This window comes from Pinus tabuliformis, chromosome 9 (assembly GCF_031772625.1).
Source record: "Pinus tabuliformis cultivar Carrire ecotype Pingquan chromosome 9, CPIR1, whole genome shotgun sequence".
Classification (NCBI taxonomy): Eukaryota; Viridiplantae; Streptophyta; class Pinopsida; order Pinales; family Pinaceae; genus Pinus; species Pinus tabuliformis.
The window spans coordinates 1,442,126,437-1,442,151,998 of NC_142307.1; the positions used below are offsets into that span (position 1 = coordinate 1,442,126,437).

General features: G+C 36.9%; 1 protein-coding gene across 4 annotated transcripts in view; it reads right to left on the minus strand.

The window, feature by feature from the left end:
* Positions 1-22,098: 22,098 nt before the first annotated feature.
* Positions 22,099-25,562, minus strand: part of LOC149153988 (uncharacterized) — a 180,696-nt gene continuing 177,232 nt past the window's right edge. For 3 of the 4 annotated variants that reach the window (XM_089438695.1, XM_089438696.1, XM_089438694.1), the window contains exons 12-13: positions 23,054-23,120; positions 22,800-22,897 (exon numbers count right to left, since the gene is read on the minus strand). In XM_089438695.1, the coding sequence (XP_089294821.1) occupies positions 22,856-22,897; positions 23,054-23,120 (109 nt within the window). In that variant the 3' untranslated portion in view covers positions 22,800-22,855. Of the gene's footprint in view, positions 22,898-23,053; positions 23,121-25,562 lie in introns of all 4 variants that reach the window. The other variant, XM_089438697.1, reaches the window with a different exon arrangement.

A 25,562-nucleotide genomic window follows, 5' to 3' on the forward strand; every position in this document is an offset into this window, starting at 1 on the left:
CTGTCCAATTCTTCCACTAGTAAATCAAGGTGAGATAACCAAGACCCTTTAGACTAAGAACATCCTCCATCGATCATGATGATTCTTCAAGAAGTAAACCATCCACTGCTTGATTCCTTTATAAGTCTACATCAAATAATTGTTTAGGATATTCGGCCTTTATCATTGATCTACCTTATGTTCATGCTACCATAAATAACTTCAGTCCTTCAATTCTAAGAGACTTCGGTCTATAGTGGTAAGATACTTTGGTCCTACAATGGCAAGATACTTTGGTCCTATAATGGCAAGAGACATTGGTCCTATAATGCTAAGTAACTTTGGTCTTGTATTGACAAGAGTCTTCGGTGTTGCAATGGAAAATAACTTCAACCATGTAGCTAACTTATGTGTTTTTCTGTCGATGATCTGAATTATCTTGATATACCTAACTTGTTGTCATGTAATCCATATTAGCTTCTTGACAACTCTTCTATTAGGTCAATTTCACTTGGGTATATATAGTTGTTTCTGCTTATATATTGAGCCGACATGAATAATAGTAGAGGTTGACTTATATAACATGAAGTTGGAATGAATTTTAGGCTAACTTGATGGATGGAGGATTTAGAAAATAAAATAAATTTATTTCTTTGACATAATGATGCCTAAAAAAGGGTCTCTTACATAAAACTTTGACTTTGACTCATTAAAAGAATCCTAGAGCACTCAATGAGTGCTTTGACCTATTGATCATTGACCCAAGCATGAAACCCATGCTTTAATAAGTCAATAAAATTTCTTTTAATAAATAGTTTTCATTTTCTTTCTTTTGATAAATACATGACTTAACTACAATTGTGAAGACTGGCACTAGTTACATTCTTCAACACTCCCTCTTAACTAGGGAGGTATTCATAATTACATACATCCATAGGTACATGGAAGATCTCAAAATGACATAATCTATTAAGAGTCACAGCACACGCAGTGCTATAGATTAGATACCTAACCAAGGTACTCTAATCGGGTGGGACTAAGGTGTACTCAAGCTTTATCCACTCTAGGTACCATTAGGATTTTAAGCTCTAACACCAACCCATGGATCTAGGTGTGTATCCAAGGTCGGAGCTCCAAGAACAACACCACCCTCCCTACTTTGGGATCTAGACATCAACACAGAGGTCAGCCAGATGTCCTCCCAAGCATCTTGTTGTCACAAGATGCTTAATCTCTCCTTTTCCACTAAATCAAATATATATATCCACCGCTTCAAGCATGCTTCAAACATTAAACCTTTTTACGGAGAGATCTTGCACAATCACAACCCCAATCAGTAATAAAACTTCAAATATATATACAAGTCAACACAAACCTTCAAGGTCATTCTAATGCTCCTTATATCTTCATCGAGTTATCTAAATGCAACTTGTCGAAAGCTTTCTTCTTATTTCACTTCTTCAATAGCACTAAGTACAACCTCAGTGCTTCTCAAGTATTTTGTTTTTAAATCCATCTGAAGTACTTTCATTCATTCTTTCGTTTCACTCTTTCTTCAATATGTCCTCCCTCTCAACTACGGAGATATATCTTTTCTTTTATCCAAGCTCCCTCTTGATTTGGGGAGATCAACAACTTCCTTCATTTTATCATATTGCAATAACTTTTATCATTTGACAATAGTGGGCGTTTATGGGGCACAATAATAACAACATGGGGACTACATGGGCACAATAATACAATAAGGGGGTTTCACTAATAACAATAAGGGGCTACACTACTAGTATAGGGACCTAACAATGACATCAGGGTCATCTTTGATTATCATCATTCTTGAAGCTTCCTTCATCATGCTCATCATTATGAGCATATTAAAGATAGTGTACCTACAAACTTTAATAGCAAGTACAACCAAATATAAATAGATAGAAGCATGAAGTCAATCAAAATCATGTCATTATAATGGAAGCATCAAAACTTTCAAACTTTAAACATCAAATACCTAAACCTAGTTAGGTTCATAATCAACAAAGGTTACATCTTTTATATACTATACTTCAACAAATTGCTAGGGTTTTGTCACAAACCCTAGAAATCATCATCAAGGCATAAAGAAACTCAATCAAGATATCAATCCCATCATAACACTATACATCTAGGAATTCAATATCACTTCCTAGAATTCATAACAAATTCTACTAGGATTTGTTATATATCTTAAAACTAAATCACCAATAATTGAGATAGCATACTCACATATGCATATAGGGTTTCATTGTCATTCATTAGCAATTCATATCAATATCTATTAGGTAAACCCGAGATACAAACATCAATACATCAAAGTTAGATATACAAAAATTTTGACCAGGTTAGGGTTTCGATCGTACAGAAGAATATATAACTAAGGTTTCATTCCTAGGATCTTACTTACATGGGTTTTGTTTATAAACCTTAATTCACCAAACCCTTTCATTATTAACAGAGAACTCGACATTAATAAAACCCTAAACTTCAAAAGCATAGGATTTCATCATATGTTCTAGACTTTATCAACAAACTCTAAAAGGACTAGGGTTTCATAATCAACATTGACATACCTTTAGCATTAAGAGGCTAAGGTTTTTACAGTGAACCCTAAAGGTTAGGGTTTCACCAAAATGGGAAAACAGCAAGAGATAGTGTGATAAGGGTAGACTCAAGCTAAAGATTAATCACCCAAACAAGAATCCTTATGATTCAAAATCCTATAAATGAAAGAGTTAGTAACAAATTTCAAAACGACCCCACCTTGTAATATGAAGAAGATTTACTATAAATATTTATACATAACTTGAGTTACTCGTTTTACAAACCTGGGAGGTTTTCCAAGTTAATGAAAGGGCTCCCTCTTAAATATGATAGCATCTCCATAGTTCATCCCCTTATTTGTCAATTTGTGCTCTTAAGGATTTGATTTACCAAGTCACCATTCTTAATATGCCCCTACAAAAATTCTTAACAAGTACAACCAAAATATGAAAGTACAATATTGTGATGACTATCTAGAGTCTAAAGAGAGTTTCTAGGTTTCTGAGCTACAAAATCTAGAAATCTTTAATTTTACTATTGCCAATAATCGTCATATATCATGGATTGTTTATAAACCCTAGACAGTTATGAGATAGGATTTGTCATATGTATTATTCCTAGAAATTATCAAATTCTAATGAGGGTTTTCCATTCCTAGAAATATGCTAGAAACCAACTTTATAAAATAAGCAAGTTATACGTACCTCAAAACTTACATACCTTTGGAGAATAAATGTTCCATAGAGCTTGTTACCTTTTTTCTTGCAAGACGAAGACATGTTGAATGCTTTCAGATGAAGAGGCTCCACAAGTTGGCTCATTCTTCTACCGTCTAGGCTTGAACAATGGGTCTTTCAAATTCATCTTTTATTCTACTACAAGTATGTACAAAATTGTCACTTCTTTGTGGTTTTATTCCACTTGTATAGGTTTGTGAAAATTGTCTCCAATATTGATAGGTGATAGACCCATCAAACAATTCGGTTTAGTAATTTTATATGCACAAGTCCTTTAGCCTTTTGATGAATTGATGGTTGATTTTGAATAAAGTTAGATCCAAAACTAGAGGAGGTCTCGGCTCCCTTTCTCTAAGGTGGTTACAATCTTTCAATTAGGCCTACAAGACCTCTTCAATGCAGTTAGGACTTTTGGTTCTTTTCATGCACATGTATGAAGAATGAGTCTCGATCTTCCTTTAATAGGACTCATGCATAAAACAATTCTTCAACAAGGCTTGGACAATCACTGAAGTGTGATCACCGGAGTTAGATGAAGTATGACACAAAAGTTCGACAATGACACGGAATTTGGATCCCTCTTTGTATGCAGCCTAGTCACTATAATTGAGGTGCTCATATTTTTAGATTTCCATCTTTCTAGGAGCTCGGTCCTAGATGACTAGATTTCTTTACTAAGACTTGTAATCCTTGTGATCTCCTTCTTTCCCTTAAGGAAATGAACCAAGCTCTAATACCATGCTGAAAAACCTAGGGCAATGATTAGGTTAAGGTTCATTAAATGATTTCTCTCTCTTAGCTTTACAGGTTCTTATGATATTATTACATTATTGTTCTTCCCATCATCTAGACAAATGCCAAAAATAAATGAAGATCACGGACACAAAAAGAGGAACACAAGATGTAGGCACTCAGCCAAGGAAAAACCCCTATCTAAGGGAAAACCCAGTCCATCTCTTCCACTAGTAAATCAAGATGAGATAACCAAGACCCTTTAGACTAAGAACATCCTCCATACATCAAATTGGTGCTTCAAGTAAACCACCAATTGCTTCATTCCTTCATAAGTCTACATCAAATAATTGTTTAAGATATTCAACATCTATCAGTCATGTAACTTTTGTTCCTACTATCATAAATAACTTCAATCCTTCAATCATTCAATTCTAAGAGACTTCGGTCTATGATGGAAAGATACTTCGGTCTTGCGATGGCAAGATACTTCAGTCCTATAATGGAAAGTAACTTCAGTCCTGTAATGACAAGTAACTTTGATCCTGTAATGACAAGTCTTTAGTCTTGCAATGGCAAATAACTTCAGTCTTGTAGCACACTTAATTTGGCAGTTTTTAGATGATCTGAATTATCTTGATATACCTAACTTTGTTGTCTTGTAGCACACCTAACTTCGTTATCCTATAATCCATCCAAACTTGACAACTCTTCAATTGGGTCGAGTTCACTTGGGTATGTATGGTTGTTTCTACCTATATATTAAGATGACATGAATAATAGTAGAGGCTGACTTATAGAAGATGAAGTTAGAACCAATTTGAGTTGACTTTATGGATGGAGGGTTTGAAAAATAAAATACATTTCTTTCTTTGACATAATGAGTCCTAAATAAGGGTCTCTTACATAAAACTTTCACTTTGAATCAACAAAAGAATCCTAGAGCACTCAATGGGTGCTTTAACTTATTGACCATTGACCCAAGCATGAAACCCATGCTTTAATAAGTCAATAAAAAATATTTTTATAAATAGTTCTCATTTTCTTTGTTTTGACAAATACATGACTCAACTACAATTATGAAGACTCACACTAGTTACATTCTTCAACAAATAATTTGGTGAGGGAATCAGCATGGATCAAGATGCATTTACTGAAAGCACTATGTTGGTTGGAAGAGTTTGGGGCCGAAAACATACCCAAGCGCAATTAAAGAGGTGGACTATGGAAATTTGGGTCCATTTAGTGGACTAGACGCCTGTGGTTTTAACCATGACTCGGGGATAGTTCACACTCATTTTCCCGCAGTCGAAACAAGCCAGTTGGGTCCTGTCAAGATATTGGCATATATAAATGACATCAGTTCTCCTCAAGAGATGGTCGCCACTTTTCAACCCTGATAAGGAAAAAATGGGGGCGAGGCCGATTTGGGTTAGACTCCCAGGGCTGCCATTACAATTCTGGTTTGAGGAAATATTCAGATTTATAGGGGAATATCTTGTAATCTACCTTGATTACGACAATCCTATATTGAATTTGGATGTCTTTCCATAGCCAGGATACTAGTACACCTAGACACGAGAGAAGGATTGGTGGAGAGTTACCAGTTCCAACTCGGGGATATTATTCGATGGCAGATACTGGATTATGAGGGGATTCCATTTCGATGCAGGAGGTGTCATGAGGTGGGACACCTGTATAAATATTGTCAAGTTCCATCCTGAGCCCTTGAAAAGATTTGTATCTGCAAGTACCCAGACTAATTCGGAGGTTGAATCAACTCCTGCACCGAACATCATTGAGGAACCCCGGACAAGGCGAAGGGTGGATGGGGAGGCAACTAAACAAGCAGGCACTAGGACTCCTAATGCTTGGGTCACTCGCTCACGTTCAAGGGGTCCTGATTTATTTCCAGGTACTCTTAACTCCTCTCTCCCCTCTTCTCATATTTTATGAATTATGGAACCACATTGTTATCATTCACTACTTCGAGAATGGGTACAAATGCATGTAAAATGAGTTCAATTAACTGTCATGTTGTATCGATGCCCCCCTCTGCACTGGACTCTATATTGTATATTATCATGGACCCTCTCTCTATTCCCACTAGGGAGGAATATATCTCCAATGGCTCCCATAGATACAACTTGCGATCTCAACCACATCCCCGAACCCTCACCTTCGGATTGGGTGAGGACCCTATACCCACTGGAGCTCAAAAATTGCCAAGAGGTAGACAATCAAATATGTCAAAAGCCATCCTGATAGTGGGCATAGCTGGTATCCAAATTCATATTGACCAGGTTCTTAGAGCAAAAGGAAACCCTAGTCAAGTTATCCCATGAAGTGCCTATCCTTCAACTGCAAGGGTTTGACCAACCCGGACAAGAAACTGGCACTCAGGAGACTATTAGGATCAGATAGGATTGATGTAATATCACTGCAAGAGACTTTGGGAGATGGGGACTCCATCAACAAGATCCTATTCAACATGCTTTCGGACTATATTTTCCATACTCTGTATGTAAGAGGGAGATATGGGGGATGTGCATTGGGATTCAATAAAAAGACTATCAAGATTGACAATATATGGGGTGGTGAAGGTTACTTGGGGGATGATTTCACAGCTACTGAATTAGATACATCCCTCAGATTGATAAATATATATGGTCCCTGCCATAATAGGGAGGCTTATTGTGACAAGCTTATGAACTCAACTGTCACGCAGCATGGCAACTTAATCATAGGAGGAGACCTAAATTTCTCCTTGGGCCAAGCTGAATCTTGGGGAAATATGGCACACACTGACCCTTTGACTACTTATTTTGAATATCTGATGGACTCCAATAACCTCATGAACATTGATTCGGCCAAGATTCTGTCGACTTGAGGAATAGGAGAGGATTCTCTAGCCATAAGACTTGACCATTTCATTATAAAAACACCTATTTTGGCTAAGCTAGACAGAATTCGACAATGGGTGGGATCGAAGGGAATATCTTACCACTCTCCAATTTTTTTGGAAATTATGAACTCCAATCACAAGCCCAACTCCCCATTTAAAATTTAACCCCACTTGGTTGGCTGAAGCTGGTTTTCATAAATTATTCATGGATTCCTGGACTCACTGTGGTCAAGACATCAGCTCTCCCCTGACTGAAGTAATTGCCTACAATTTAGCTTGTATCAAACACAAAACTATTAGATGGGAAAAAGAAAAAAAGAAAAGGATGAGGCTACCATTCAGAAAATTGAATCAGACATATCGGAGATGGAGAATGAGGGTATTGCTAGTTATACATCTAGTGATAGTAAGGAACATATGATAAGATTGGAAATGGAAAAAAATTGTATCATGAGACAGCAAGAGGAGACTTGGAAATTGAAGATCATAGCGATTTGGCTAAAGGCAGGGGATGAAAACTCAGAGTTCTTTCAACAATGTGCCAGGGGGAGGAATTTAAGTAATACTATTCGGACTCTTAGGGATCAGTCTGGTAGGGAAGCCAACACTTTCAACCAGCTTGCAAATATGGGTATCAAATATTTCTCACAAATGTTCAAAGCGCCCGGGGAAGCTACCATTGTTGAGATACTCTGCATTGCCAACACTTTACCTAGATTTTTTGAGGCAAAAGATATAGAAAATCTAAATGAGCCGGTGACTTTGGGGGAAATTGAAGTTGTTCTAAAGTGGCACAAAAGAGATAAAAGTCTCGGACCTGATGGATGGCGCAGATCTCTTTGACTATTAAGGATTGTAGACTTTCAGGATAGATGCACGAGGGCTTCAACTCAACTTTTATTGCTCTCATTCCCAAAGTTGATCACCCTCAAACCTTTGATGATTATCGTCCTATATCCTTATGAAATTGCATATAAAAAATAATATCTAAAATTATTGCAATTTGCATTAAGCATATTTTATCCAAGATGATCTCCGAGGAACAATTTGCTTTCTTAAACCATCGCCAGATTCATGAAGCCATTTGGATAGCACAAGAAAGGATGCATTCGATCAAGCTTAAGAATACCAAGAGTATAATTCTAAAGATTAACTTATCAAAAGCCTTTGACAGATCCAGCGGGACATATGTCCAGCTTATTCTAACCCATATTGGTTTCCCTCACTCTTTCATAAAATGGATCATGTGTTGTTTCACATCTGCATCATATAGCATTATCATCAATGGGGCCGCATCTAATTTTTTCCATAATGAATGTGGTTTGCAACAAGGATGTCCATTACCGTCTTTGTTATTTCTTTTGATCATGGAAGGTCGCAGTAGACTTATATCAAAAGGTCATGTAGATGGGTCCATAGGTGGTGTAAAGATGTCTGAAGTTTCATATCTTTCACATCTATTGTTCGTAGATGATGTACTTATTTTTTAAAAATGGTTCTATCTGTGATGCCACTTGCTTTAAGAATATTCTATCCTTGTTTTGTAAAGCTACAGGTATGGAGAACAACTTCAACAAATCTATCATCTTGTTGTTGTCATGCTTACAAAATGAGCAAAGACATGCCCTTCATCATTTTCAATTTGTCATACAAGAATTTGAGACGGGTCTCAAATACCTTGGATTTGGGCTGAAGCCAAATGGTTATCGTATTGTTGACTGGACATGGCTTATAGCAAAAATTGAAGGGTGCATCAGTGTATGGAAACAGAGATGGCTTTCCAAAGCGGGTATGCTCACACTTGTAAAATTTTCCCTGGAGGCCATCATATTATATTGGATGGCCTTTGCCTAGATCCCAAAAGGCATAATCAACATAATACAACAAATATGTAGTCGAGTCTTATGGCCCGGGGGGGGGATGTTGGGAGGACCTTTCCCTGAGTTAGATGGGATAGAATTGGAAAACCAAAAAAATGGGGAGGATGGGGCATAAAGGAATTGTACTTATTTGCAAAGGCACTCACTTCGAAGATGGGGTCGCAGATTATCACATCTGATGATCTTTGGAGAGAGGTGGTTTATTTTAAATACATTCACCCTCTATCAATTATGGACTGGATTTGCACGTCGACCCAAGGCAAGGCTGGCGTATCTATCATTTGGAAGGCTATTACTTAGTCCATCAATGTCATTAAGGACTAGCTTGGCGTATTGGAAATGGTGAGCTGGTGCGACTGGGTATAGATGCATGGTTTGGTTGTGGTAATGCACACATTCTACCACTGGAGCTAAGACAGATTCTTGCAACAGACAGCATCACTCAGCTCTCTCATATTGCAGACCTAAGAAACTCATCTTGGATCTCACAGAAATGGTTTAATGCACAGGATCTCGGGATTCCAGGAAGATGGATCAGAGTGTGGCATCGTTTTATTGGTGGATTGGAAGAATCACACATTAGAATTACTTTACAGGATGATAAAATCATATGGCCAATTGCACCACATGATCAATACAACCCCAGGCAAGGATACTCAACATTGATTACTTCACAGGTTCCGGAGGAGGTAATTTGGTGGTGGCGCCCACTATGGAAGCTTAAAGAACCTCACAAAACCTTGCTTTTCATGTGGTGTTTACTATCAAATAAAGTGCCCACGTAGGACAACCTAAAGAGTCATGCATTACACGGTTCTTCTAGATGTTGTCTGTGCAAAAAGTGTTGGCATTATGGCACAAGTTTGGAACTATGGAACAAGTGTTGTCCTTGATGGAAACTCACTCTGGTGACAGATCTCAGTTCAGGCTTTCAAAATGAAGGAAAAGACATATACGCAGGTTCACCTAGACGAAGACGTGTATACACGCGGGTTAGATGTTACGAAGGCGTGTATGCATATACACGCACTTTCACGCAAGGAAAAGCGCGTATATGTTGGAGAACTTACTTTTGGTCCGTGGTATCTAATCCTTGGTAATTGAACCTATGGTTTTGGGCCATGGTATCTCGTCAAGAGTGTTGATCCCAAGTATTGGGTCCATGGTATTGTTTGTTATGGTTTTGGACCATGGTATTGTGGAAGGCCTAAGACTATAAAAGAGGAAGGAGATCACTTGGCAAAGTATGATCTGAATTATTGAATATTTGATAAAGTGCTAGATCTTAAATATTGATTGGGTTATGGTGCAGATTTGGATCTGAATGAAGGAGGAACATTAGCGCAAAGAGAAGGATAAGTTCTATTGATGGGTCATAATCTTAAGGCTTGAATTATAATATCTTTGTATGATTTTGATCTGTTATATATGGCGCATGCTTGATCTATAAATCTGGTAATCTGGGTTATTAAGGTCTGAATATTTATGAATTATCCTTTATAGATTTGTATGTAGGTTCAGTGAAGCGAAGGCGCGTATACACGCTGGTTCTATGAGTAAAAACAGCGTATACGCAAGTTGGTCCAAACACAGAAGCGTATGCACGCAGGTTTCTGGTTACTGAAGTAGCGTACATCTCTTAAGTTGTGTTCTAGTTGCTTCTGTTTGTTGTTGCAGTGTTCTGGGTTCAGAATTTGGTGTACTATTACTGTGCTCCGGGTACAGCTGTCAGAGAAGTGTCTACTTGATTCAGTTCTAATTGGTGAAAAGGAGATTGTTTGATTCTTGATGATTGATTGATGTTCATGAATCCAGTCTGAAAATTTATGAACTGTGGTCCCTGGAAGAAAGTGAAGGTTGTAGCCTTCTATAGGTCAGCACCTACGTACTAGTATCTTGGCTAGTGCAAGAGCTAAGGGGGTTGTAGCTCCCTTCCAAGAGAAGCTGGAGAACGAGATAGGGTTGTAGCTCTCTGCAGGTTGTAGCCTGCGTACTGGTAAAGGACTCCATCAGTACAAAATCATTGTAAAAAGAAGTTTCTAATTAAAAGGAAGATAGAGACGAATTGCAGCAGGTGGTTTTCACCCACATTGGGTTTCCACCTTATATGTTGTGTTCTTGTGTGTGATTGTCTTCTGCTCTGTTTTACTGTTTCTGGTTATTGTTTATTTGATTCTAATACACAGATTAATAATCAACATCTGTAAGATAAAGTAAATTATAAGTTTGCATGGTATACACGGGTTTCCTTCTACGTAGTTGCTTATATACGCGGTTTTCACTAACTGAAGTAGCATATATGATCTGGATTTGAAAAAGGGAATATTTGACTTGATAATATTAATTCACCCCCCCTCTCAGTATTATTTCCAACAATTGGAATCAGAGCAGGTCCTTCTGAAGAAGCTTGATCGCTTAAAGGAAGATCCATTATCATGAGCAACTACGAGAGAGAAGCATCTATCAGGCCACCAATTTTTGATGGGACCAACTTCGTCTATTGGAAGGTAAGAGTCACAGCCTATCTACAATCTCTTGGTACAAAAGTCTAGGATATCATAGATACAGGGTATACTTTTCCATCCACAACTCCTACAGATCCGGCTGGTAAGAAGCAATATGAAATAAATGCAAAGGCTGTCAATACTCTATTAGGATGTCTATCTCAATCAGAATTCGTCAAGGTTATGCAGTATAAATCCGCAAAAGAAATATGGGACAAGATTGTTCTGAGCTATGAAGGAGATGAACAGGTAAAACGAGCAAAACTTCAAACCCTCAGAATTCAGTATGAAAATCTCTGAATGCACAATGATGAAAGTGTGGCTAAATATTTCCTTCGTGTAGATGAGATTGTTAATTGTATGAAAAATTTGAGTGAAGAAATAAAAGAGGTTGTTGTGGTTGAAAAAGTTCTAAGATCTTTGTCCCCTAAGTTTGAATCAAAAGTTTTTGCAATAAAAGAAAAGGAGAATCTATGGAACCTTACCATGTCACAGCTGCACGAAATTCTAATTGCTTACGAAATGAGGAAATGAGGACCATCAGACAGGAGAGAAGTTGCATTCAAGACATTAGGCAAAGGAGATTACTATGAGTCAGGACATATGTCAGAAGAAGAGGAAGAATCAAATTTTGTCAAGAACCTTCAACGGGGTGCTGGAAGATTCAGAGGTAAGTTACCTTTCAAATGCTTTTCTTGTGGAAGAGTCGGTCACTATGCTGCCAAATGTCCTCAAAAAGATAAGCTTGACAAGGGTAAGGAACCTGTTAGATGGAACAAGAAACAGAATGTAAATAAGAAAAGCTATTACACTCATGAAGATAGTGATGGACTTTCAAATAGTGATGAAGATGAAAAAGGCTATAATTAGAAACTTTTAATGGCTTTTGAAGATGATGATTTTGTGGATGCTTTAGATGAAGAAGGTCATTATGAAGAGATTTCTAGACTCAAAATTTGTTTAGAAGAAAAGAATGTGATCATAGATACTCTGCAATTTCAACTTGCTGAAAAGGAAAAACATCATGAAAAGTTAGAATGTGAAACTGTGGAGAAAAGAGATTGAGAAAACAAAAACTCTTAATCTTAGATTTGTTAAAGGATCTGACACTTTAGATGAGATTATCAAAGTACATTGCTCTCCACTAATCAAGACAGGTCTGGGATATAATGAAGAAAAAACTCAAGCGCACAAACCATTACCTCCAAGAGTTATCTTGATGCAACAAGAAGAAGTGAACAAAGACCCAATGGAAATTACCAGGTAAATCGGGGGCAATCTACTTTAAAGACAAACAGAAGCTACAAACAGCCACAGGTAAAACCTTCTCAATTTACCTCAAGAATGGATGTCAATAGGAACTACAATCATTTGGCTGGGAGATTTGATAATCACAGGAGTTTCTTCAATGGCCAATGTTTTTCTTGTCATAACTTTGGTCACAAAGCAGCTCAATGTGTTGCCTATAAGAAGATCATAAACACAGGAGTATGACTGGGATCATGAAAAGGACCTACAATAACTTCTCTACTTTTGAAAATGAAATTGAATGTTCTATTTGTAACAATTTTGGTCATGAAGATTCTGAATGCAGGAGCAGGTTTCAGCAGACAACTCAGAAGGAGCAAGCCTCAAGTGCCAAATCATGGAGAATAAAATAACCACAACCAGAAAGATGTGGTATAGCCTTATATGCGGAAGGGCAGGAAAATCAATGGTACATCGACAGTGGATGTTCAAAACATATGACAGGTGATAAAGAAAAGCTTCAGTCATATAGTGCCTTAAAGAAGGAGAAGAAGGTCTCTTCCGAAAATGACACCCCTACTCTCATAAAAGGCAAAGGTTCGGTTCATTTGAAAGAAAGGGTCAAAGCTGGAAATGTCATGTATGTTGATAGCTTAAAGCATAATCTATTAAGTGTCAATCAGATGTGTGATCAAGGAACTGAGGTAATATTTCGATCAAATGGATGTAGTGTTCGTGATCTTGATACAAGAAAAACAATGATCAAAGGCGAAAGAACTCCAAATAATTGATACATATTCAAAGAAGGACAACATTAATGCTATCTAAGCAAGAATGATGAACACTGGCTATGGCACAAAAGATTGGGGCATCTTAGCTTCTCACAAATAAGGAAAGCATGCAAATACCAGGCAGTTCGTGGTCTTCCGACATCAGAATCCCAGACAATACAATATGCAAATCATGTCAGTTTGGTAAGCAAACCAGAACTAACTTCCCTGAGAAAGAAGGATCAGCCAGCAGGCCACTTGAACTTGTCCATACTGATGTATGTGGTCCATCTAGGAAAATGTAACCTCGAGGAGAAGAATACTTCATATTATTCATTGATGACTATTCCAGGATGTGTTGGATAGGACTTATGAAGCACAAAGATGAAGCCCTTGAAAAATTCAAATCATTCAAAGCCTTGCTGGAGAACGAATCAGATCACAGAATCAAATGCCTCAGGTCTGATCGAGGAGGAGAATTTACCTCGAATGAATTTTTCGATTTTTGTGCAGAACATGGAATAAGAAGGGAATTCTCTAGAGCTAGAACTCCTCAGCAAAATGGAGTAGTGGAAATGATGAACAGAAGGGTTCAACAAATGGCTCGTGCTATGCTTGATGAGTCTGGAACTCCCACAACCTTCTGGGGTGAAGCCGCATTTGCCGCAGTAGTTATTCTGAACAAGACAAATGTCCGGGTGAACAGCACTAAAACTCCTCATGAGCTCTGGTATGGTGAGACTCCTTTGGTAAAATATTTCAAAATTTTTGGAAGCAAATGCTATATCAAAAATACTGATGAAAATCTTGGCAAGTTTGAACCTAGATCAGATGAAGGCAGTCTCCTTGGTTACTCTCCCCACAGCAAAGCTTACAAGTGTTACAATAAAAGGCTTGGAAAAATTGTTGAAAGTATTGATGCGGTAGTTGATGAAGAGGAAACATTCATAGGCAAGTGAATTCTGAAGATTTCAAAGATGATGAGGACTATCCTTCAACATCAAATCAGACTTATGATGAAGAAGAAGCTCAAGAGGCACCAGAAGAACAGATAAGGATAGAAGATAAGACTCCATCCAGATACGTTCAAAAGAATCATCCAGAATCTCAAATTTTGGGGCAAAAAGAGGCAGGTATACAAACAAGAAGAACAATTGCAGAAGCCTCAAGCTATTTGGCTTTGCTCTCCTGCCCTGAACCACAAAATGTAAAAGAGGCATGCAAAGATGAATGTTGGGTCAAGGCAATGGATGAAGAACTTGCATAGATCGAAAAAAATAACACTTGGGAGTTGGTTCCTAGACCAAAAGATAAGAATGTCATAGGGACAAAATGGATCTTCAAAAACAAGTTGAATGAAAATGGGGAAGTGATTAGAAACAAGGCTATATTTGTTTGTAAAGGGTATGCTCAACAAGAAGGAAAAGACTTTGAAGAAACTTTTGCTCCCGTTGCTAGACTTGAGGCCATCAAAATGTTCCTTGCTCTCTCTAGCTTTCAGAAATTCAAAGTATTTCAAATGGACGTGAAATCAGCCTTTCTGAATGGAGACTTAGAAAAAGAAGTGTACATTTAGCAACCATATGGTTTCATTATTGGGAATGATCCAAATCTTGTATGCAGACTAAAAAAGGCTCTCTATGGTCTTAAACAGGCTCTAAGGGCTTGGTACTACCGTTTGGACAAATACCTTCATCAACAAGGTTTTTCAAAAGGATCAGCAGATAGCAATCTTTATATAAAAATTGAAAATGACAAATTGCTAATACTTGTTGTGTATGTAGATGATATTATCTTTGGCAGCAATGAAGAAGCTATGAGTCAAAACTTTGCCTTGGTGATGCAGAAAGAATTCGAAATGTCATTACTTGGAGAGCTGACATATTTTCTTGGTCTACAAATCCAACAAAATGGAGGCGTTATCTTTTTATCTCAAACCAAGTACCTCAAGCAGATTTTGAAGAAATATGGCATGGAAGATTCGAAACCAGTATGTACCCCTATGGTTACAGGATGCAGCCTCAGTGCAAATGATGAATCAGCAGCAGTGCATCAACCAACCTATAGATCCATGATTGGAAGTCTGCTTTATTTGACAAGTACCCGACCAGACATCATGCATGCAGTGGGAATGGTTGGAAGATTTCAGGCAAATCCAAAGGAAACTCATCTTCAGGCAGTGAAGAGAATCTTCAAGTATCTTCAAAGAACTCAAAACTATGGCTTATGGTATCCGAGAGATACAGATCTCACTCTTCATGCTTATACAGATGTAGATTGGACTGGAAGCATGGATGACAGAAAGAGCACAAGTGGTAGTGCATTCTTTATGGGTTCCAGATTAGTATCTTGGTTCAGCAAGAAACGGAGTTCGATTTCCTTATCTACAGCTGAAGCAAAATATGTGGCTGCTTCATCTTGTTGCACACAACTCCTTTGGATGATGCAAACTTTGCAGGATTTTCAAATCACTTGTACTCCTCCTATCTCCATCTTATGTGATAATACAAGTGCTATCAGTATCTCAAAGAATCATGTCATGCATTCAATGACTAAGCACATATCGATCAAGTATCATTTTCTCCGAGAACAAGTATTGGAACAAAAGGTCAAATTGGAGTATGTTCCCTCTAAGGAACAAGTGAGGGAACAAGTTGCTTATATACTCACCAAACCACTGCTCAAGGAGACATTTGAATACCTCAGACAGAAGTTGGGAGTAGTTAATGCATCATCTTGTTGTTGAAACTTGTCTGTTTCGGAGAAAAATGGGTGTACGCGAGTTGCCTGAGGAGGATCCGCATACATACGCCGGTTTATGTAGAGACAATCGCGTATATGGAAATTTGAAATAAATCAGTGGGGACAATCTCTAGTTGAAGATAGTTTGATATGGGTCTGACAGAAACCATCTGGCACAGGTTCAGGGGGAGCAAATAATCTTCTAATAATACATTGTTGGCATTATCTTAGAAGCTTTTGGTTCAGGTTCACAGCTGTTGATCTCAGGTGGAACAAATGCAGAGGGAGAACAGAAAGAAAACATGGTCGCTGATTTGAATAGTGATTGACAGATGTTGCTGATATCAGTGATTGGTGAATTTCATAAGTCTTGCTCTAGATATTTCGTCTCTATGTCATGTATCTCTATTATGATGTCAAGGTCACGTAACGCCCTATTTTGGTTTCCCCACTATGCCTGGGATGAATGTTGTAATGTACTTGGGTATCATATTAAAAATTTCTGATGTATCCCCACTTGGTTGGGTGGATGATCCCCACTTGGTTTGGTGATGGATGTATATATAGAGTATTTTGGTGATAGGAAGGTCTTTGATGATGTATAAGTCATGGTTCTTCTTGAAGAACATCTTTTTGCAGATCTTGTCTACAGTCAGGGGGAGCATGGTCAACACAGCAGAGCAGAGATTTCAGCATGTACTCAAGGGGAGCACAACCCTTTGCCCTTGATGACAAAGGGGGAGAATGACTTTGAGGATCTTGGGGTTTCCATCAAGTCCAAAGGGGGAGATTGTTGGCATTATGGCACAAGTTTGAAACTATGGAACAGGTGTTGTCCTTGATGGCAACTCATTCTGGTGACAGATCTCAGTTCAGGCTTTCAAAATGAAGGAAAAGACATATACGCAGGTTCACCTAGACGAAGACGTGTATACGCGCAGGTTAGATGTTACAAAGGCGCGTAAGCGTATACACGCACTTTCACACAAGGAAAAGTGCGTATATGTTGGAAAATTTACTTTTGGTCTATGGTATCTAATCCTTGGTAATTGAACCTATGGTTTTGGGCCATGGTATCTCGTCAAGAGTGTTGATCCCAAGTATTGGGTCCATGGTATTGTTTGTTATGGTTTTGGACCATGGTATTGTGGAAGGCCTAAGACTATAAAAGAGGAAGGAGATCACTTGGCAAAGTATGATCTGAATTATTGAATATTTGATAAAGTGCTAGATCTTAAATATTGATTGGGTTATGGTGCAGATCTGGATCTGAATGAAGGAGGAACATTAGCGCAAAGAGAAGGATAAGTTCTATTGATGGGTCATAATCTTAAGGCTTGAATTATAATATCTTTGTATGATTTTGATCTGTTATATGTGGCACATGCTTGATCTATAAATCTAGTAATCTAGGTTATTAAGGTCTGAATATTTGTGAATTATCCTTTATAGATCTGTACACAGGTTCAGTGAAGCAAAGGCGCGTATACACGCAGGTTCTGTGAGTAAAAACAGTGTATATGCAGGTTGGTCCAAACAGAGAAACGTATTCACGCAGGTTTCTGGTTACTGAAGTAGCGTACATCTCTTAAGTTGTGTTCTAGTTTCTTCTGTTTGTTGCTGTAGTTTTTGGGTTCAGAATTTGGTGTACTGTTAGTGTGCTCTCGGTACAGCTGTCAGAGAAGTGTCTACTTGATTCAGTTTAATTGGTGAAAAGGAGATTGTTTGATTCTTGATGATTGATTGATGTTCATGGATCCAGTCTGAAAATTTACGTACTAGTATCTTGGCTAGTGCAAGAGCTAAGGGGGTTGTAGCTCCCTTCCAGGAGAACCTGGAAAACGAGAGAGGGTTGTAGCTCTTTGCAGGTTGCAGCCTGCGCACTGGTAAAGGACTGCATCAGTACAGAATCATTGTAAAAAGAAGTTTCTAATTAAAAGGAAGATAGAAACGAATTGCAGCAGGTGGTTTTCACTCACATTGGGTTTCCACCTTATATCTTGTGTTCTTGTGTGTGATTGTCTTCTGCTCAGTTTTACTGTTTCTGGTTATTGTTTATTTGATTCTGATACACAGATTAATAATCAACATCTGTAAGATAAAGTAAATTATAAGTTTGCATGGTATACACGGGTTTCCTTCTACGTAGTTGCGTATATACGCGGTTTTCACTAACTGAAGTAGCGTATATGATCTGGATTTGAAAATGGGAATATTTGACTTGATAACACTGATTCACCCCCCCCTCTCAATATTATTTCCAACAAAAAGAATGTTGAAGATACCTCTCAATATTATTTCCAACAAAAAGAATGTTGAAGATATTGAACACCTATTCCTTCATTGCCCAGTGGTTTGTCAGGTGTGGTCACTGATTACCGTTTCCCTCAACATTGTGCTAAGATGGGAGGGATCTCATCTATCTTAAGCCTGACAAAACTGGTGGAATGTTGCGGCAACACAAAAATTCAGAAGCCTCCCTTTGTTGGTCTGTTGAGGTATTTGCCTGACTGGGAATCGCATTATTTTTCAAGATGCACCAACTCTATGGCCAGCGACTTATAACTACATTCCTACTATTTATCATTTGATCCCGGAGGAAATAGAAAACCAACCAACTCGGGTCATCATTCCTAGAGCTATTGATAAGAATATCCCCTAGGCATATTTCAATGGGTCGACACAGAACACTGGATGTGGGGGTGGGGTGGTACTACACATTAATGAATCAAATTATTTCAAACTCATATTGGGATTAGGGAGAGGCACAAACAATTATGTTGAACTAAATTGCCTCATATACCTTCTTATTTTTGTTGTGGAACAAAACTGCCATAGAATTCAGATCTTTGGGGACTCAAAGCTTGTTATTAATTAGATCAACTATGCATATCATTGTCACATGCACACACTCAGGGGCTTACTGGGTGAAGTCATATCATTAAAATCACAATTTCATTTTATTGTATGCGCTCATATATACAGGGAAGAGAATTTGGTCGCTAAGTTTTTTTCCAAAGAGAAGTGGTTAATTCAAGAATTCTAAGATCAAGAGTTCTTTAGATAATCTTCGGCAAAATCACATAATCAATGGTTTGTGATTATCTAAACAAGTTTGTGATTGACAAACCATTGATTATGTGATTTTGCCGAAGATTATCTAAACAAGTTATGGATCAAGAGTTCTATCAATGTTTTCACCAACCATTCATTCAACTGGATGGGTTTATATCTAAATGATCAGCCTTGAACATTCATCAATTTTGGCGTATTTTTTATTTAAATTTATATGCACTATTTGGACGGTGACGATTTTTATATATGTAAATATTACGTCTTTTATTGTAAATATTGAACTATATGTCACTGTATTGGATTGAATGGTTTACTCCATTATCAGTAAATTTTGCATTTGCAACGGTTTTCATATATGTATATATTATGTCTTTTATTGTAAATATTGAATTATATGTCACTGTACTGGATTGAATGGTTTACTCCATTATCAATAAATTTGCTTTCTCATACGCTGGTGATACAACATGTAATTTTCTTATTGACCTAATGAAAATTACGCTTTTTTCCTTGGTAAAAATAACATACAAGTATACAATTTGGATGTTGAATATTAATTTGAAATATTTAAATAAGACATCCACTCCCTACTGAATTTAAAGTGCCCCAACATAATTTTAAAAAAATATAAAAATATTCATAATTATATACGTTTTTTTCCATTTCATTACTAATATTTAATCTCATTAACAATATTTATTACATTTTTATAAACACTAGAAAATGCCCCAACCTATTCTAGTTCCATCCCCTTCGTTTAAATTAAACATGTTTACATACATTACACCCTTTGTATTACAGCGATCTCTATCTTAATTATTTTAATATGTGTTTCTAATTTTATATAACCACAACAAAAATTATCTAAAAAATTATCTGAAATTTAGTAATTAATTAAATATGGATCACTTTATCTTAATTCATTATTATATCAAGATAAAACAAAATCAACATTTGAACTATGCACCAACATAGATTTATCTTAACTAAGTGTCAAAAGAGACCAAATATCTTTTCAATCTAAAAGAGGTTTCCATCTCAAAAGATTTGATTTTGATCCCTTTCAGTGCTTGGTAAATCCAGAGTTAAAACAAATCTAGGTTGGTTTTATTATTAACTGGAATATTCACATTGAAGTTTTTCTTGTCAATGTTTTGAGCCATAAGTGTGGCTCACCCTCAGAGCATAGATATAAAATCTAATCGAAAGAATAAATAGGTGAGAGATGTTCGGAAAAAAGAGGCGTTATGATAATTTGAATGTTAAGATATTTGTAATAATCAACAGTCGAATTTGCCTAAGGTCTCTTTTTTCCAACATCTCTAACCTATTTATTCTTTCGATCGGATTTCATATCTATGTCATGAGAATGAACCACACTTGAAAGCTCGAAACGTCAACAAGAAAAACTTCAATGTGAGTATTTCCGAAAAATACAAGATCAAAATTTCTCCTCACAAAAGCCTCCAATCTCAAATTTAATTTAATTTTTATTTTTATGTAATTTGACTAAATCAAAATGTTAAACAAGAAATTACATTACAACATCTCTAACATTTTGATTATTTATAAAATTAGTGTAATTATATATCTAAAATAGCTAATAAATGTTGATAAATATTAAAATACTCAATCATAATACATTTTATATTAAAAAAAAAATCATAAAAATTAACTAAATCAGCCTTTATTATTTTATTAAAACAATTAATATATGAATTAAATACACATATATATTTCAAAGAGATTTAAAAAAATCTTAAATATGGAGATTCATCCTCCATTTACCATGGAGATTGTTAATCTATAAATAAACTTTGTTATCATAACATATATCAATATAATGGTACAATATGCCCAAAAAACCACAGCTCATGTTACCAACCTAGATCCGTCTTAAGTGATGAGGATCAAATATCTTTTCATTATAAAACCACAGCTCATGTTACCAACCTAGATCCATCTTAAGTGATGAGCATCTCTCAACCCAAAATATTCTATAATGTATTATGAAGATTAAATCCTAACATCCCTACCATATTAAAGTTAAGAGCATCTCTCAACCCAAAATATTTAACACACAATTTTCTAAAATGTATTATGAAGATTAAATCCTAACCATCTATCTCATAACAAAAAAAATATTATAAATTCAAAATCTTACTATGTTAGCAATGAAGTCACACCTAATGGCCAGTCATTTAAACCAAAATATTCATCCACTACCAAATTAATCAAAGGGTGGCATTGTCTTCATTCCGGAAGATTGTGTACAAGCTACTTTACTCCAAATGACTAACTTTTCACGATGTCTATGTTACCAATGAAGTCACACCTAATGGCCAGCCATTTAAACCAAAATATTCGTCCACTACCAAATTTATCAAAGGGTGGCATTATTTTAATGTAAAAAAACAATTGCAAGTTTCTTCATTGCGGAAGAATGTATACAAGCTAGTTTACTCCAAAGGGACTAAGTTTTCACGATTTCCGTGACTCTGAAAGACAGTATTTTTCTCTATACTATCAAAGTTTTTAATTAAAAAAACATATAAAGAATAAAATATTCTGCTAACATGGTTAGCTGCACACAATCACCAGTAGAAAATCTAGAAAATCAGTCAAAAGCACACTGAGAAACCTGCCTAGTCCAAATTTACAGATGATAGATTCATGTCATGTAAGTTTTGATCTATGCAGCCATCAAGTCAATGTATTGGATGACCTAAAATTGAAGAATGTGCCTCACATGGTCAGTGGTTCCCATCAAACAAGTAATGTTAATGGCAAGATGTTTACTAGCAGTGATCATTGGTTATGTTGTATTTATTAAAAAAACAAACCAAAATGCAAAAACTACACACACCCTAACAACTTGGGGAGTTAGGTTTACTCTTAATTGGAGTATATGTTCTAGAGAGGTCACCTGATGCCTCTAAACTTTCTGCAGCTTGAATTTTTAACATTATATGCACGTATATAAAAATTTAAAAAATTGTAAAAGTCAAACAAGGGATACTTCTGCAAGTGCAGTTTATATAGTTCTAGACTATGTCATGTTTTTGGACTAGAGCAGATATTATATACAAGAATCCACAAAGACTTTATCTGCTCACCATCTATGATGCGTTGTATAAGCATTTTTTTTTCAGGGAGAAAATCAACATATGGCCGAAGCCCGCAGATTTTTTTACAATTTACATATGGCCGAAGCCAGCAAATGAGCAGATTTTTTTACAATTTACATATGGCCAAAGCCAGCAGATGAGCAGATTTTTACGGCATAGCCGTCACAAATAACACCATGCCCGCAGTTTTTTTTACAATTTACATATGGCCGAAGCAAGCAGATGAGCAGATTTTTACGCCATAGCCATCACAAATAACACCATAGCGTGGGGCCTCAACGAAACACCGCCGCAGGAATCGAACCTGGCTGGGGGGCGAAAGCCATCCGCCCCAGCCATCATATCATGCACGTCACGTGCGATGCGTTGTATAAGCATACATAGTAACACCCATCCATGTGGGTGGCAACCCAAAATTGGAAGAGAAAATGATACAAAGAATGCATGGATTTCAAGGACTCGGACAACTAGTCACTCTTACCGACCACTCATACGATATAATGTACTCAGCATATACGATGCTGCAGATTCTTTTGCTTCCATTTCTCTACTTTTCAGCTCACCCCGTTCTGAAAGTTCAAAGTCTACACCTCGAACTGTAACAGTTGCAAAAGAGAGTTCCTTGGCTGTTTTAAGATAACATCATTTTCGCATCAGTTCACCGCTATGATTATGGTTAATAGTTACAGTATGTGCAAAAGCAGATATACCAGATAAAGATCAATTGCGTCTCTGTTTAGATGAATAATTATATTCAGGACAGTCAAAAAGATCCATCTTACCATCACTTGAATTGATGACTGTGTAGCTTGGCAACCATTGGTTTTTGGTACAGATTTCATTGAGTTCCTGCAAAATAAAAACAAATTCCCAGAACCTTCTTACTAAATGGTAAATTGCCTAATATTATAAAATATAATTGGCAAATATTATAAAAAATTAGTAGCTATTCCATAGAGGTTAAATCCCTACTAGCTAACTAGTTTAATTATTGATAATTAAATTAAGTTTCTAAAAATCTCATTCTAAAAAAGGCATGTCTATCAAAATAACTACAACCATTATATAAAATATAATTAACATTCATGAAATTATTAGATATAAATTTGTTCATTAACCCATCGCCAATTAATTAAATAAATAAAGCTCGAAAGACCATTATAAATTATAGTCATTTATGAAATTATTAGATGTAAATTTATTGGTTAACTAGATAATGGTGGTAGCAATCATAATGCAAATATAAGACATCCAAAGGGGATGGACTACAGCAAAGTAAATTAATTTGTTAACTAAATTTTATATGATTTATTGGATTTGAATGAAAACCGTTAAAAGTAATTCGACAAATCCGTAGTTAAAATGGACTTTTTTTACAGATTTCTTGAATAACAAAGTATAAAAATGTTTTAACCAATATCCATCTTTTTTTTCTCAGTATAAAAATGTTTTAACCAAAGATTTCTTGAATAACAAAGTATAAAAATGTTTTAACCAATATCCATCTTTTTTTCTCAGTATAAAAATGTTTTAACCAATATCCATCTTTTTTTTCTCTTTTTATGTTGAAATTTTCCATAGGACCTAGATATGCTTTATTGCTAATCACAAACCTCAACTTACAAGCACTTTGCACAGCAGAAATCTACAGCAGTGAAATCAGCAGAAACCTACAGCAGTGAAATCAATAAAGTACAGAGATTTGAACCTAAAGCCCGATTAATAAAAGAATCATGGAGCTCTCGTATTAGGGATCATGGCCCTTCAGATCACTAGTACAGCTAGTATACATATATACAAAAGATTAGGGATTGAAATCAGAACAGTTTCATCCTCAATCTGCCCACAAAATACTGAGAGACGATGCTTGACTTAGTTGCTGAAGGCAGTCCTTTAAGTCCTCTTGTCTATTGTTCCTCTGGCCGTCCTTTGCCTAATATCTGTCCCGTTAGCTGTTCACAATGCACTTGATCCTTTAAATACACCGCACTTATCAGACGAAATACTTCAGCTTCTCACAGTCTATTAATCCTTCAATAAAACTGCATAACTAGCCATCAATACATGTTGTACACAATTTCAATTGTGAATAGACTTCATCAATAGCGCTCAGCGACCCTCTACTTACTGCATAACTAGCCATCAATACATGTTCATAATTTCAATTGTGAATAGACTTCATCAATAACGTTCAGCGATCCTCTACTTTAACATATGAGCCCTCACACCAGCAGTCTCACCTTGTCACAAACACAGCCACCCTTGTATCACTGAAATCTTTTGTTCTCACTCTCGGGTACTCAGCCCTTCATAAAAGACATCTATATCAGCCCTTTATGTCTCTTTGAGGGACTCAGCCTACTTGGGTGAGCTTCGGCCCTGTTCACAGGACTGGGGCAGCCAGCGGCCAGCCCTAATTAGGCTTTGCAGCTGCCTTACTTCCACAGGACAGAACACTCCAAACCCTTTTCTCACTACGGCCACTTGTTCTCTCAAAGAAAAAACTCAGAGTAGCCTTTCTCTTAGCTGCAGATGTGTCCTTCAGCTAGCAAATGCACAGATTATTCCTTCCTTAACCACCAACCAGCTCAACGTATCCAGAAGAGAGACCGAGTCCTCTTAGAAGTAATCTTCTTCCTTGCTACAGTTGTTTCACTAGGATCTATGGCTCCTTGGGTTAATGTTGTACACAAGATAGGTCGCTATGTTGTAGATCCGTTCTCCCATATGGATTCCCTTGCCCTCGGCTCTCCACAGTACATCAGTTCACACAGAGATCCTTCAAATCTTCAGCAACTTGGACGGATCTCATTCTTTGGTTTCGATCAAACCAAAACCAAACTTCACCTTATCTCTAGTCTTCTCTCAAGGGTATCTCGACCTCCATGAGCAGAACTTGGCACTTCCTAGGACACTCATTGCACAAGAGAAGCCACATCTCTCATGCACACAATGAGCCTCTCATTTGGCTCCTCTATTTATTATTTCTCTTGGGTCATTTAGGAAACCACTAGAACTTAGGGTTTTCGCCTTTCAACCCATTACAATAAATAATTAGTTCTTGTAGGTCCTAAACCTACTGCCTTGAGTCCAAAACCCCAATTTTGGGTAACTCGCCCAGCCGATTCCTTTAGGTGGGTTTTCCCTCTCGGAAATACCTTCTGAGCTATCCAAAATTCTAGCATTTTGTATCAGGAGTATTGGTAGACCTACCCTCTGTCATAGAGACCCTGAGTCAAGTAAGTGAAAGTACCCCTATACTCACCCAAGGTCGAGTAGGAGGGAGTGTCC